A 16,387-nucleotide genomic window follows, 5' to 3' on the forward strand; every position below is an offset into this window, starting at 1 on the left:
ATCGGACCCATCCTGAACTCAGGTCAAAAATGAGTTACTTCCCTTCAACTGGCGATAGCCGTGGAGCGATGAATGTGCGTTTTGGCGCTAGACCTAACTTTTAAAATCTAAATAATAAATTGACAGCTTGTTACACAAACATTCTTAAATCATAAAAGAATTATTTTTTCACCAAGACAAGAAAAGCCCGGAAGCAGGGTCACGCAAGGTCGTGGTTTTCGTAGCAGACGACGGTTTATAGGCAGTCAAAAGCCATCGCTCGAGTTCTCATGAACCACATTCGTTTGTTTCGTGAAAAGTCAGAGGTACATAATAACGTGCTATAATTGCAGATAAGCTCACAGCGAGCCGCATTCAAATTACAAACTGACGACTGCATTGTGAAAAAGGGAAACTGGATCACACGGGTTCACGATGGCTCAGGGGTAAGATAAACTACGCAAACATAAATTCTTTGAAAATTGCTCGCTCTTTACGTAGGGCACCTAGGATGTTCCCGTTTGGTGAGCGTTCAAATGGAAGGGTGTTTGTACTGTGTGTAAAAGCCTGACAGTATCTGTGATGGTTTACGGGAGGCTTACTGTGCCTTTAAGTGCAGCCTTGATATCTTACAAAGAGGCCTTGACATGTTGTGTGTCTGATATGTGTGTGTGTGTGTGTGTGTGTGTGTGTGTGTGTGTGTGTGTGTGTGTGTGTGTGCGTATGTGTCCTTGTGTCGGTATCTGTGTAAAGATGTCTGCGTGCGTGCGTGCGTAATATGTATCTCTTAGTTGTTGTTTTTTCTTCTCATCAATACAGGCTGTTAAAAGAGCTAGTAAAGCACGCTCACACTCTCAAACACGTTTGTAAGTTCGTTGGATGACTTGTATTCAATGTATTTCAGATACATTACCAAACATCGTAACGTCCGTGCTCCACACTTGAGCGCGACGACCACAAGCCTCGATCTGGGTTTTTCTATGTCTACATACCGAAAACCAAAGGAACATAATATATCAACACAGGCATCAACCAGTCCTTTTTATTTTCACTACACCTGTTATAAAGCTGAGTGAAGGACAATCTCGTCCCTTGATGGTTTGAAAAAGGTGCGCCATGTACGATCATTAGTATTCTTCACTATTGTCTTACGACATTACGTTCTCTCCAAGCTTGTCCAATGCGCGACGTTTGTGTGCATGCAGTGTTTGACTTTGCAATCATTGTGCGTTAAATGTAAAGCACACACACACACACACACACACACACACACACACACACATACACACACACACACACTTACACACACACACACATTCACACACACACACACACACACACACACACACACACACACACAAACACACACACACACACTCACACACATACACACATACGCACAAACACACAAACAGACACACGCGCACGCGCACAAACACTGGCACACAGACAAACACACACACACATACAAACTCAATCACATACACGCGTGCGCACGCACACACACATACGCACGCACGCACGCACATACACACACAAACATACGCGCGCGCACGCACGCACGCACACATATCCACACACACACTGACACACACGCACCCCCCCCCCACACACACACACATTCACATACACTGACACAAACACCACACACACATACACATACATTGACACACACAGAGCAGATGCAACGAAAAAAATATCTTTTTATTTAACAAGTAGAGACAACTTGGAACTCAAACAACAAGAGCCGAGCACTCTCTCACACGAGGAAACATTGAAACTACCTGGCCTCCAAATCGAAACAAAACCTATCGTAGTTAAAATAGTACAACTAATCCAGTGAGGTCCCATTAATGCACTCGCTCTGGCGAACATTTTACCGTTATCTTGTTCAAAATCCAAATTTCCGTCGAAGCAGAAAAGAAAAATTAGCAGTTAGCAAAATTGGTTTAGGCAAGTAGATAAACTTCAGCTCAGTTCGAAACATTGGTTCAGGCAAATAAATAGGCTAAGGCTCAGTTAGCGATATTTGTTCAAGATAGACTGTAGCTCAGTTAGCAATATTTGTTCAAGATAGACTACAACTCAGTTAGCGATATTTGGTCAAGATATAGACTAAGGCTCAGTTAGCGATATTTGTTCAAGATAGACAAAGGCTCAGTTAGCGATATTTGTTCAAGATAGACTAAGGCTCAGTTAGCGATAATTATTTGTTCAAGATATAGACTACAGCTCAATTAGCGATATTTGTTCAAGATATAGACCAAGGCTCAGTTAGCGATATTTGTTCAAGATATAGACTAAGGCTCAGTTAGCGATATTTGTTCAAGATATAGACTAAGGCTCAGTTAGCGATATTTGTTCAAGATATAGACTAAGGCTTAGTTAGCGATATTGGTCAGCTTGAAGGTCCAGGCCCACTCGCAGGGCAGCAAGGCGTACTGGACCTCCGACAGCTGGACGCTGACGCCCTGTGAGCCGGTCTTGGTGAAGGTCAAGGGCGCTTGGTAGCCCATCAAGGTCACCTTGGTGGTACTGGTCGGGACGGGAGCGCCCAAGGTCAACACGTCATTTGTGGGCCACTTGAGCACGAAGGCGTACACGTCTTTACTGCTTCCATCAGCCTTCATGGTGTACCTGGACAAATGCAACCCCTGGCGGTGAATGTCTCGCAGTACGTTTAACCGGGAAACAAAATTCCAAAGCCGATACTCCGCTATATATGACGATCGAAAATCAAGAATCGAAAACAAAAAAGGTAAGCTAATAGAACGTCTCATTAGAGACTCAACGAAACACTCGGTGCGACACCGATCATGAACAAAAAGAATTATATACCCGAACTGATAACTTTCATTGACATTGTCTCAAACACGTATCACGTGGTACTGGCCAAACAGCGTGTTTTTTGTGTGTGTTTTGTGTGTTTTTATTGTTGTATTTTTGTTGTTGGCCGTTCTAGTCTTCCATAGATGATTGGTCCTAGAAGTCATGCAGCTTAACTGAAATTGTCATTGAAACGTGAAAAGAAAAGAGTGATACTGACCACACGTCGGGGTTCTTAGTGTCGTTCTGGTATGTCCAGGGATGACTGCCGTAGATCCCGTCTCCGTTGACCTGCATCCACTGACCAAGGTCCCGCAGGCGTTCCTCGTAGATAGGGGCGATCATTCCGTACTTCGTGGGGCCTACGTTGACCAGCAGGTTTCCTCCACAACTGAAATACAGCCAGAAATGAGGAGAGAACAAAGTTTACCAAGAGTTTTTTGACACAACTCAAATACAGCAACGAATGAGGAGAGATCAAAATTTACCAAGAGGTTTCCGCCACAACCGTAATACAGCAAGAAATCATGAGAGAGCAAAGTTGATCAACAGGTTACGCCACAACTGAAATACAACTAGAAATGATGATATACCTAAGTTGATCAACAGGTTACGCCACAACTCAAATACAACTAGAAATGATGAGACACCTAAGTTGATCAACAGGTTACCGCCACAACTGAAATACAACCAGAAATGATGAGAGACCAAAGTTGATCAATATGTTACCACCATAACTGAAATACAGCCAGAAATAAAGAGAGACCAAAGTTAATCAACAGGTTACCGCCATAACTGAAATACAGCCAGAAATGAGGAGAGACCAAAGTTAATCAACAGGTTACCGCCATAACTGAAATACAGCAAGAAATGAGGAGAGACCAAAGTTGATCAACAGGTTACCGCCACAACTGAAATACAGCCAGAAATGAGGAGAGACCAAAGTTTACCAAGAGGTTTCCGCCACAACTGAAGTACAAAAAGAAATGAGGTGAGAGACCGCAAAAGCGGCATTGCATTTCTTGTCTAATAACAACTGCACTCACTTTAACAGTTGTTTTTCAAAATCGAGGCATGTTTTGTTCTCCTTGACGAAAACACACGTAATTTTTTTATTCTGCGTTTGCGAGTCTGCAAGTTCACATTAGGACGTACGAGAGGTGTTTTTACGTACATGGCCGGTGATTTCGCTGCCATTTTGACAGAATTTTGTAATGATGGGTATGTTCGTGTTTCTTAAACCCAACGAATCCTGACATGAACCAGATGATCTTATCCGTGCGTATTTGGTCTTTTTCTTGCGTGTACACACAGAGGGGAATAAGTCGACCTGACAATTCTTCACCCATATCCAAACAGGCGCAGCCGAATTTTAAACCCCAAAGCTTCCGCACAGAAGACCCATGTTAATAATAATAATAATAATAATAATAATAATAATAATATGGGAGATTTATAGCGCGCTTGACGTTCTCTAAGCGCTTTACAATGAAAGACATACATATACATACAAAGCGAAGCGAAATAGCATGTGCAGCAGCATTCAGCACACAAGTGAACAAACATACAGACAAACATACCAAGAAAAGCAGCATACAAAACATCAGGAAGCATACAAGCGGAAATAAAACCGTAACATTTAGTCAAGGCAAAGCAGCAAACCAAGCTGGTAACATACACAAGGAAAAACATAGTGGGCAATGAAACAGTAACGTCAAAAAAGTTGAGCGAAAAAAAGAAGAAGAAAAACAGAAAAAAAGCATCAACGGCAGCTAAAAACCCAAGAGCAAAAAGCCAAAACACAGCCAAAAGCAGCAGTAACCGACTGTTGCGCCAGTCTTTTTAATGAATAGCACAGTCCGTTGGTATCTAAGGAGGTTGTCAGTCATTATCAGTCCCAGTGCGCTTTCTTGTTGATCGATATGTATAAGCTGCACCTCCGTTCATCCATGGTGTCGCGTGGTATCTCGTCGAGACAGGGTCAATGCATATGATATGATGACGTCAATTGAGGCTTTCATCCTGTCGAGGCGAGATACCACGCAATTCAATGGATGTGTAGTTTTTGCTTTGAAATGTCTTCGCAACGTACAGATAATTTATAACGACAAAATCACCATCACAAGACAGGTTCTGTGTATAATTAACGTGTGTTCAACCATCCACGTATTCATTCAAAAGAATACTTTACCTGACAGTGACGATAAGAGTTTTGATCAACTCATCCATGGTCAGATAATCTTCCAGATAGGCGTTGCGACGGAACCCCCATGATGCCTTGTCAATTGTCATGGCGTTCTCAAACTTCCGGTTCTGCTTGACGCCTGCAAAATGGCGCTCAGTTTGAAATGTTTTGCTTTTTACACGACTGTTTGACTCGCACAGACAGGGATGTTCACGGGAAATGATATAACATGCAAGTATTTAAAGGGTCATCCCATCTCGTGTAAGCGATCGTGTTGACCGCCACATAAATATCTGTTCAGACTGTTAAAAGCAATAAGAGCATCCTTAGGATGTCCTGAATTGAGCACAAAGCTGACTTTGAGAAGACTTCCCAAAGTCTTTTTGTTATCTGGGCGGGGATATAGCTCAGTTGGTAGCGCGCTGGATTTGTATTCAGTTGGCCGCTGTCAGCGTGAGTTCGATCCCAGGTTCGGCGGAAATTTATTTCAGAGTCAACTTTGTGTGCAGACTCTCTTCGGTGTCCGAACCCTCCCCCCGTGTACACTAAATTGGGTGTGCACGTTAAAGATCCCACGATTGACAAAAGGGTCTTTCCTGGCAAAATTGCTTAGGCACAGTTAATAATTGTCTACCTATACCCGTGTGACTTGGAATAATAGGCCGTGAAAGGTAAATATGCGCCGAAATGGCTGCAATCTACTGGCCGTATAAAATTTCATCTCACACGGCATCACTGCAGAGCGCTTAGAACTGTACCCACGGAATATGAGCGGTATAAGCGTCATTGATTGATTGATTGATTGATTGATTGATCTAAAATGCCGAGCCAAATCTGTGTGCAGCCAGCTTGGTGAAGTAGACTTCACCCAATTTAAAACAGCTAGGCTGTATCTTAAACACAGGCCAAAATTCAAAAGCCTGGCATTCCTCTGCAAAGTGGATTTTTGTTTTTTTTTGTTTTGTTTTGTTAAATCAATTTTTGTAATTGATGCCAATGTCAAGTTGCTCAATTAATTCAGCAAAAAGACAGTAACAACAACAACAACAATAACAGAATTACACTCTGCTAAGGACGCTGCAACGTTACTGATTTTGTTGTTGTTCTTGTTATCATTGTTGTTGTTGTTGTTGTTGTTGTCGTTGTCGTTGTTGTTGTTGTTGTTGTTGTATGCGTCCAAGTAAGTGGATGCTATTATTCCATGTCAAAACTAGGACAGATCTGTGACGATGAACATGATCGTGTAAACGGATATTTAATTAATAATGGTACCTTAACAAGCATACAACTATCTTCTTAGAATTGAGGCATAGGTAGGTATATTATACGTTATTTGCGTGTTTGACCAAAATATGACATTTTACACAGATCGAGACAGTCATTGTTCTCCGAGACCGCGCTAGCGGTCGAGGTGAACAATGACTGTCGAGATCTGTGTAAAATGTCATATTTTGGTCAAACACGCAAATAACATTTATGTATCGATCGAATTCCTTTCAGGTACTTATGACTTTGTTGCTGTTTTGACGATTGAACGAGCACACACACACACATGCATGCAATCCACATGTATGCAATCAAACACATAAGCTTCATATTTGGGCGTTTCAGGTTGACCGAAACTTCAAAGGAACTACAAAACACACGTCATGTACTCACTTTGTTGTTGTTTTGACATTGAACAGCACACACACATGCAATCAAACACATGACGTTTTTTTTTTTGAGTTCCTTTGAAGTTTCGGTCAACCTGAAAAGCCAAATTATAAAGTTTTGTCGGCCTCTGACGTCACATGACTCAAAGAAGGGAAATCCAATCTCCAATCGATACATATAATTATGTATCGATTGGACATTGGATTTCCCTTCTTCGAGCCATGTGACGTCAGAGGCCTACAAAACTTCATATTTGCGCGTTTCAGGTTGACCGAAACTTCAAAGCAACTACAAAACACACGTCATGTGTTTGATTGCATGTGTGTGTGCTCGTTCAATCGTCAAAACAACAACAAAGTCAGTACATGACGTGTGTTTTGTAGTTCCTTTGAAGTTTCGGCCAACCTGAAACGCCCAAATATGAAGCTTATGCGTTTGATTGCATGTGTGTGTGCTCGTTCAATCGTCAAAACAACAACAAAGTCAGTACCTGAAAGGAATTCGATCGATACATAAATGTTATTTGCGTTTTTGACCAAAATATGACATTTTACACAGATCTCGACAGTCATTGTTCACCTCGACCGCTATCGCGGTCTCGGAGAACAATGACTGTCGAGATCTGTGTAAAATGTCATATTTTGGTCAAAAACGCAAATAACGTATAATATGTGCACGAAACACTCGAACTACCTTTGGGGTCAAACAGGAGTGAGTTTGGGCTGAATAACTAAACCTATAAAACTGCAATGTGAACGCAAAAGTTCGCAAGAGCATATCAGGTGACAACCATCCTGAACTCAGGTAAAATGAGTTACTTCTCTTCGGGTCTCATTTATCCCTGACAGGATGCCTTTGTTTTCCTTCTCTGAAGAGGAAATCGATATTTTTTTTTTTTTTGTTTTTTGTTTTTACTTATTTAGAGCTTTTCGTAATGTGTTATTGATATAAGCAGATTCGCGATCGTCGATCATGATTTTTCATGGTGTTGTGCAATTGTTAAATTACAAAGGAATTGTTATGTAAGACAGTTTCAAGCGAGCTATCTTTCGCGGATGTATTTACTGTGCAAACAACTTTGAATATGGCAAAAGTGTCACGTGATAATCAACTTTGTCACGTGATCATAACAAAATGGCTACGGAGCGGACGATACTTTTTCAGTAACCAGTTGGGAGTGATGCAACAATATTACGGTGTCCTTCCCACAGCAGTCTCAACATTTCGACTTGTTTTGACCTTAGAACGATGTCTTTATCATAACTGTGAAGAACAGAACGGAGATCACTGTCGAAGTCGGCCATTCTACAATCACGTTCGTCTTTCGTCTTGTATCAGAAACATTAGCGAAAAACATATGGGAGATATAACTCTGTATTCTTGTTTTGATAGATTTCGGCTTTTAGCTCCACTTCTTTCCCTGTACTCCGCGTAGCATTTATCCATCCTGTCAGAGAGACATGAGCGATAGCATGGACCGATGATTATCAGAATGGGTGACAACAGCAGCCAGACTCTATCACAACCAGCTCTCTACATCTGACAGGTTCCGACGTACCAGAAACGTAAAGCTTCTAAAAATAGTTCAAGCGCAAGACAGGGAGTCATCTCCGGCAATGCCGAGTAGCTGCCGTGAAAGGGGGTCTACTGCTTCGCATTGTCGCATATACACAGACACTTAAAGAAGAGACCGGCACGGTTGGCCTATAGTGGTAAGGCGTCCGCCCCGTGATCGGGAGGTCGTGGGTTCGAACCCCGGCCGGGTCATACCTAAGACTTTAAAATTGGCAATCTAGTGGCTGCTCCGCCTGGCGTCTGGCATTATGGGTATAGTGCTAGGACTGGTTGGTCCGGTGTCAGAATAATGTGACTCCAGTCTGGGTGAGACATGAAGCCTGTGCTGCGACTTCTGTCTTGTGATCTTGTGTGTGGCGCACGTTATATGTCAAAGCAGCACCGCCCTGATATGGGCGTTAAGCAAACAAACAAACTTAAAGAAGAGTAAAATAATGTCCTCGGATGAACTTTGTGTGGCTATTAAGTAAATCAACACATTGAAGCAGAAAGTGATAGAAATGTGGGTCAAAGACATTCAGGCCTGCTGTTCAACTCACCAGGGTTGTAACGATCCATGCAGGTGAGGTAACCGCCATGATGACACGTGACCCCGATCCCCCAGCGGTCATTGGTCACAACGGTGTCTTTCACGGGACTGTGGAGTTTGAAAAACTTGAAAAGTCCATTTTATTTCTCTTAAGGAATGGACCTTAAGACAGACACGCACAGATTGCATGCACGCAAAAACGAACGCATATTCGCACACGCACGGACGCACGCACGGACGCACGCACGGACGCACGCACACACACACACACACACACACACACACACACACACACGCACGCAAGTACGCACCCACACACACACACACACACACAAACACACAAACATGCACACACACACACACACACACACATACACACACACACACACACATAATTATTGAAGCACGTGCACCTTTCATTGTAGAGCCAGGCGATGAAGTTGGTGGAGTTCCAGTAAACGTCGGGTGCCTCCCAATCGCCGTCAGACCAGATCACCTCGGGCTTGTACTTGTTCACGATCTCGAACAGCTCCGGCATCGTTTTACGCTATAAAGATTCCAGAAACAAAGGGACGTAAGACAAAAGGACTTACAGCCTTAAAGCCTGTCCTTAATTGAGCGAAGACGACTACGCGAAGTATACTTCGCGAAGCTGGCCGCCCGAAGCTTTAGCACTGGGTTTTTGGCGAAAAGACTTAGCGAAGTCGATTTCGGGCTCAAATAAGGACCGCCTTAGATTATTGACCCCGAATTTGACTTTGCGAAGTTCTTTTACCAAACATTTAGAACCAAATCTCTTTGCAGCGAGCTTTGTGAGATAGACTTCGCGAAGTCGACTTCGTCCAATTAATATCTAGCTTAAGCGCTCTTAATAAAGAAAGCGGAACAATGGGCAGCAGTTAAGCGATGGTTAAATGATCTTATCCAAACACGGCTCTCCGCAGCTCCTGCAATGGAGTGTTTACAAGCCAACCTGGGTGGGAGTGTCAGGTCCATCATCCTCCAATACTGATTGCCACTGAACTGTGTGTATAGTTTTAAACTTTTAGTGAGCATAGGCCACCCACAGACCCTCTGCTTGAAACTCCATTCACTGAACTTAAAACGCCCAAAAGGACCCAGTTCATGATTCGAAAGAAGAAGAAGAAAGGCATGTCGGACTCACAGCCACGAAGTCCTGTGTGGTAAAGTTGTTGGCCTTGTCTTGAAGATACAGGGGGTGGAACCATTCAAACAGGGAGTGGTACAGGCCGAAGATCAGATCGGTCTTTCTCACAGCGGTAGCTAGCTCACCTGCATATCACAAGAAGATTTGTTTTCATCCATATATAAATAAGGTTTTAAGGAGAACATACAGATTAAAACTCGGCAGGGGGCATGTTATGACAGATAGACCAGTAGCAAGAGGGCCAGGGCAAATAATACACATAATACATTCATTTTAAAACAAGACAGAAATTGGTAATTAAACAGATAATAACAAGGAATAAAGGCATTAACTAATTCAATGCAATAACATACAAAATAATGAAATATAAATAAAAGAATACAAAAAAATTAAAAATTTAAATATATATAAATCAAACAATCAATCAAACATTCGATCAATAAATCAATACAACAAACACAAAAACACAAAAATCTCTGTCAGAAGCAGCAACTGCCTGAACAATCCTTCTCGTTAAAACGATTTTGCGATTTTACAGGGTATCTTATTTGTTCATATTTCAACCAAAATCTACAGCTTGAATGATTCCCATGCAGAGGAGGACTTTGCATGTTTAGTTTGGATTGTTTTATTTTTTAATATATTTCCTTGCGTATAATTCCCTTAAGCCCAGATGCAATCCGGGTAACTTTCTTAAAAACCACTAAAACTGCTTCATCAAAATGTTTCAGGTTGACTTACCCACAATGTCCCTGTTAGGACCGACGTCCATGGAGTTCCAGTTGAAGGAGTATTTGGACGGCCAGTTTGTGTAGCCCTCGTGGTGCTTGCTCACAAACACGATGTACCTGCACACAATATCCAACACAAACAATGCCCAGCACACACAATACCCAACACACACAATATCCAGAACACATAATGCCCAACACACACAATACCCAGAACACATAATGCCCAACACACACATTACCCAGAACACGTAATACCCAACACACACAATACCCAGAACACATAATGCCCAAGACACACAATACCCAGAACACATAATGCCCAACACACACAATACCCAGAACACATAATGCCCAGAACACATAATACCCAGAACACACAATATCTAACACACATAATACCCAACACACACAATACCCAGAACACACAATACCCAGAACACATAATACCCAGAACACACAATACCCAACACACACAATACCCAACACACACAATACCCAACACACACAATACCCAACACACACACAATACACAACACACACAATACCCAACACACACACAATACACAACAGACCCAACTCTTCGAAATACCGTTCGTTTCGTTTATGTGGTTACGTGGAAGAATCGTCATATCAGATATGAAAGCCTGGCTGTTCTACAGTATAGTAATTATGTAAAACATGTGACTTGCACCCGAAATAAGCTTTGTTTGATATTTGAGTATTGTGCAGGAACGCAACACGTATACTAGGGATTATTTTCATAATCACACAAATGTTATAAAATATAATGATTTATTAGATTGAACAATCCAAAACGAGGCTAGTTAAGTTGGCTATGTTTTTTTGTGTGTATATCATGAACGTCTCCAGTTGAATGACTTTCATGTTTAGTTGTATTTTGTACTTGTTTTGTGTGTGTAGACATAAAGTTGATTGATGCAGTGGTTTGTTTTTAAGGAGTTGTGGAAGAGTGAAAATGCCATCCGAATCCCGATTCGCGGGTCGCAAACGGCACCATAAAAACTGAATTTTCGTTTATCATTTTATATGTTTCAAATTTAATACTAATCATGTTGTCGGTCTCTCAGCTGACACTGATTACCATTTGGCATGCCTGTAGCTATACAATTTGACCTTGGTCGGCATCCTATCTTAGGTAATACAAGCGTGGACTCTTCGGGTGTTTTTCGTTTCTTTGTTATCTTGCTCGAGAACTGTCAACCAGCACATCCCGGGTGATAACTATGCTTCTTGACCTGCTTTCCTTGTGCATAATCAACATTTTGCTAAGCTTTGTTCAATGTCATTTGCCTGTATTTGAGACTTTCACAGAGATGGTGGCTGAGAGTTTTTAAAATCAGAAAAAAAATGGCTTGGAATTCAAACGATCCTTTAGCTTTTTCCAAAATGTTCCCTAATTCTTGCTTTTTTTAATTCAGAAAGTCTGTCAGAGACAGTTGTCTTTCAAATCATGAATTCTTGAATTTTTGAATGCGAATTGTCATCTTTGCTTATGGGCACATATACGCCGGCGGGTGTAAGACAGGTAGAGTAGAGTGGGGGAGGGGGGGGGGGGGCGGGTGGGTCAGTTCAGGTAAAGTGAGGGAAGGTATAACTATCTATAGCACTCTAAACTGAAGTATTCCACTTTGGAACACATTGTCTGGTACCAGTTTTGAACACTGTGTGAAATAGTACATAATTCTACCAGCAAAAGAGGCACACGTGGTAAACACTATATGGTGTTAACTTACCGAAAGGGTGTTAAAAATGGAACAGTTCAATTTACATCGTACTTATATTTCCTGTCAGGTCATGATCTTTACCGAGGGAATGCTATCTAACTGGTCTATTACAACATTGTGTTTTTTCACCACCCGCCCCCTTACACAACTAATCTTTCTTGTTTGTGTTTGTTATTTTGTTTTTGGTTTTTTTACATCTACGAAATACAAGCCAAAAGCGATCGCCTGTTAGCTACACCCATGTGTGTGTTGGACATAGTTTATGTATCATTTATAAACTTGCGGCGGTAAGGGTATTTCAGGGGTATTCATGTCCCTTATATTATCATAATTGTGTCAAGCATAAAATCAAGGGCACTCTGCGGGTATTCATGCATTATGCTTTGTTCCCGGTTAAAACTGTGTGTTTTTTATGGTTTTTTATGGTCTTTTTTTAATACATTGCAGCAAACATTCGATGGCATAGGTAGCAAATGTAGATTTACAGCTTTAAAATTAAATCTGCGCAGGTGCCGTGGGTGTTAAGAGATAAATAAACAATTTAAAAAAACATCGACATACACATTATTCTCTCTCTCTCTCTCTCTCTCTCTCTCTCTCTCTCTCTCTCTCTCTCTCTCTCTCTCTCTCTCTCTCTCTTTCTCTCTCTCTCTCTCTCTCTCTCTCTCTCTCTCTCTCTCTCTGTTGATCACTCCCCCTCCCTCCATCCATCTCTCTCTTTCTCTCTGCCACCCCCCTCCCCCAAACCCCTACCTTCTTCTTTCTTCCAAACAAAGAAAAAAAGAAAAAAAAACTAACAAACAAACATAAAACGACAATTAACTCACTTCGCCCCAGACGCCTCAAAAATCTTTGCCCACTGGTCAGCATCGAAGAACTCCGCAGTGAACTCTTTGCCAAAGTCGCCGTAGGTGAAGTCAGGCCGGTAGTTGTCTTTCATGAATTGGACCACCTTGGGGTCAGGCTTTTCTCCCTGCCATCGCTCCCAGAACCACTCGGAGGAGATACTGGGCACGGAGAACACGCCCCAGTGGACGAAGATCCCCAGCTTGGACTGGTCATACCAGGCAGGCAGGGGTCTCGAGTCGATGGAAGCCCAGTTGGGTTGGTATGTGACGCCTTGACTAAGGGTTGTGAGTGCTGCCAAACACAGTGCTGCTAAACGAAGCGCGCCCATAGTTTCAGTTCTTCTTGACCGTTTTGCGGTTAACTTGTCTCCACTGATGTTTGGTTTTATTAGTTTGTTGCAGCAAGGTTTGGTAGGCAAACGAACTTTTTTGTATTTCTAGTTTGCTGCAGGGTTTTGGAGACAAACGAACCGTGGTTTTTTTTTCGTCCTTATGTGCGTTTTTGTTTCTCTTCCTTTGTCTCCCTTAAAAGAAAGGTGTTATTTATTAGTTTTCCTCCTTGGGAATCCTGTTTTGCCTTTCTTCTTTCCTCAGGCAGTTTGCGTGTGATATCTTCTGGTGGTTTTGTCGAGTGTAGAATCTGCTCCTCTCAGTGTGTGAGACTGAAGAGAACAGGTAAGGTGTGAGTTATACATTTATACAAAAGCGACATACCCACATGTCATGAGATTAGATTGTCACATGATATGTTATATGTACATTCATGTCAGGTAAGCGGTTTTACAAAGTTGCCTGATTTGTCACCGTTTAAGTGCAGCCTTGATATCTTACAAAGAGGCCTTGACATGTTGTGTGTCTGATAATTATGTGTGTGTGTGTGTGCGTATGTGTCCTTGTGTCGGTATCTGTGTAAAGATGTCTGCGTGCGTGCGTGCGTAATATGTATCTCTTAGTTTGTTTTTTTCTTCTCATCAATACAGGCATCAACCAGTCCTTTTTATTTTCACTACACCTGTTATAAAGCTGAGTGAAGGACAATCTCGTCCCTTGATGGTTTGAAAAAGGTGCGCCATGTACGATCATTAGTATTCTTCACTATTGTCTTACGACATTACGTTCTCTCCAAGCTTGTCCAATGCGCGACGTTTGTGTGCATGCAGTGTTTGACTTTGCAATCATTGTGCGTTAAATGTAAAGCACACACACACAAACACACACACACACACACACACACACACACACTCACACACACACACACTCACACACACACACACACTCACACACACACACACACACACTTACACACACACACACACACACACTTACACACACACACACACACACACACACACACTCACACACACACACACACTCACACACACACACACACACACTTACACACACACACACTTACACACACACACACACACACTTACACACACACACACACACACACACACACTCACACACACAGTCGAGTTGTGCAAGTCCTGACTTTGTGATGTTCTGCTTTAATAAACGTACACAAAATAAATGTTTTCACCATGACAGCAAATGACTATCTACAACCTGAGATGTAATAACACAAAAATGATAACTTATACTGTACGTGCTATAAAAATGAGACACTCGTAGGTGGTATGTTTCTTAATTTGACATTTTCGGTGCATATAAATATTTTAGGTATTATATACACTTATCACTATGATGTTTGTCCACTTGTGACTTGTGTGAGCGATGCATGGTGTGGCAATTTATGACAAAAATTCTTTCATAAATGATTCTGAAGTGTTTTTTTCTGTGCATTGCACGGTGTGGTATATGACAAAACATGTATATCAGAAATTAAACACTTCAAATGCACCATATTTGCTTAGATAATAAACAAGGGTAAGACCTCTCAAGCACATGTATAACCGTTTATTATCCTGCAATAACCCAATAGGCAGCCATAGTTATACGTCGCTTTCGGGGAATGCATGCTGGGTATTTACGTGTTTCTATACCCGACCGAACTCTGACATACATTACAGGATCTTTTCCGTGCGCGTGTGGTCTTGTGGTTTCGTGTACACACGAACGGGGATAATGGCACTAGCAGGTCTGCACATAAGTTGACCTGGGAGATCGGAAAAATCTCCACCCTTAACCCACCAGGCGCGGCCGTGATTCCAACCTACGACCTTCCGCTTATGAGGCCGGCGTATTACCCACAAGGCCATTTCGCTAATCAAGAATGGGTTCAACTTCAAAACAACCCAGCAGAGGACATTCGTACAGACCCATAATGGACACCCACATATTAACGCCACCTAAGATAATGTCGACCTACGATTTAGATTATGACCTCAAGCTTGATAACTTACATCTGGTTTGTTGCAGTCACGCAAAGTAAATGTGGGTTCTCCTTTTGTCTACTGACACATGTAGAACCAACAATGTCCTTGTGTGTCACGTCTTAACACAGTCGTCAGTGGAACCCCCCTTTATAAGACCCACCAATTTAAGACTCCCGCCCTTTTAAGACCTTGTTTTTTCAGACTTCTAGTTGAGAACCTCTGTCGAGTCAATTTACCCCCATTTTAAGACCCTGTTTTTTCAGACTTCTTGTTGAGAACCTCTGTCAATTTACCCCCATTTTAAGACCCTGTTTTTTCAGACTTCTTGTTGAGAACCTCTGTCAATTTACCCCCATTTTAAGACCCTGTTTTTTCAGACTTCTTGTTGAGAACCTCTGTCAATTTACCCCCATTTTAAGACCCTGTTTTTTCAGTCTTTTTGTTCAGAACCTCTGTCAATTTACCCCCATTTTAAGACCCTGTTTTTTCAGACTTCTTGTTCAGAACCTCTGTCAATTTACCCCCATTTTAAGACCCTGTTTTTTCAGACTTCTTGTTCAGAACCTCTGTCAATTTACCCCCATTTTAAGACTCCCTCCTTTTTAAGACCAGACTTTCTCAGATTTGTGGAGGTGTGAAAAGGGGGGGTTCCACTGTACACCACGTGACAGACTGTATACCGCAAACCAGACAAATGGATGACCCTGCTCGTTGTTAAAGGCACAGTAAGCCTCCCGTAAACCATCACAGATACGGTCAGGCTTTTACACACAGTACAAACACCCTTTCATTTAAACACTCAC

The 16,387-nt window shown here is 42.0% G+C and overlaps 2 protein-coding genes across 2 annotated transcripts in view; both read right to left on the reverse strand.

Moving 5' to 3' along the window:
• Window positions 1–1,662: 1,662 nt before the first annotated feature.
• LOC138965246 (alpha-L-fucosidase-like) lies at window positions 1,663–13,932 on the reverse strand. Its single transcript, XM_070337373.1, has 8 exons — window positions 13,225–13,932; window positions 10,660–10,766; window positions 9,916–10,043; window positions 9,164–9,297; window positions 8,761–8,858; window positions 4,997–5,129; window positions 3,026–3,196; window positions 1,663–2,616 (listed from the first exon to the last, which is right to left on the reverse strand). The coding sequence occupies exons 1-8, from the start codon at window positions 13,572–13,574 to the stop codon at window positions 2,361–2,363; spliced, it is 1,377 nt and encodes a 458-aa protein (XP_070193474.1). The 5' UTR covers window positions 13,575–13,932; the 3' UTR covers window positions 1,663–2,360.
• Window positions 13,933–14,740: 808 nt separating this feature from the next.
• The window catches only part of LOC138965248 (zinc finger MYND domain-containing protein 10-like), a 17,093-nt gene continuing 15,446 nt past the window's right edge, over window positions 14,741–16,387 (reverse strand). The window contains exon 13 of the mRNA XM_070337374.1: window positions 14,741–16,387. This exon is cut by the window's right edge and continues 2,330 nt beyond it. The gene's annotated coding sequence lies outside the window, so the exon portion shown is untranslated.

The sequence above is a fragment of the Littorina saxatilis genome, linkage group LG4 (assembly GCF_037325665.1).
Source record: "Littorina saxatilis isolate snail1 linkage group LG4, US_GU_Lsax_2.0, whole genome shotgun sequence".
NCBI classification, from domain to species: Eukaryota; Metazoa; Mollusca; class Gastropoda; order Littorinimorpha; family Littorinidae; genus Littorina; species Littorina saxatilis.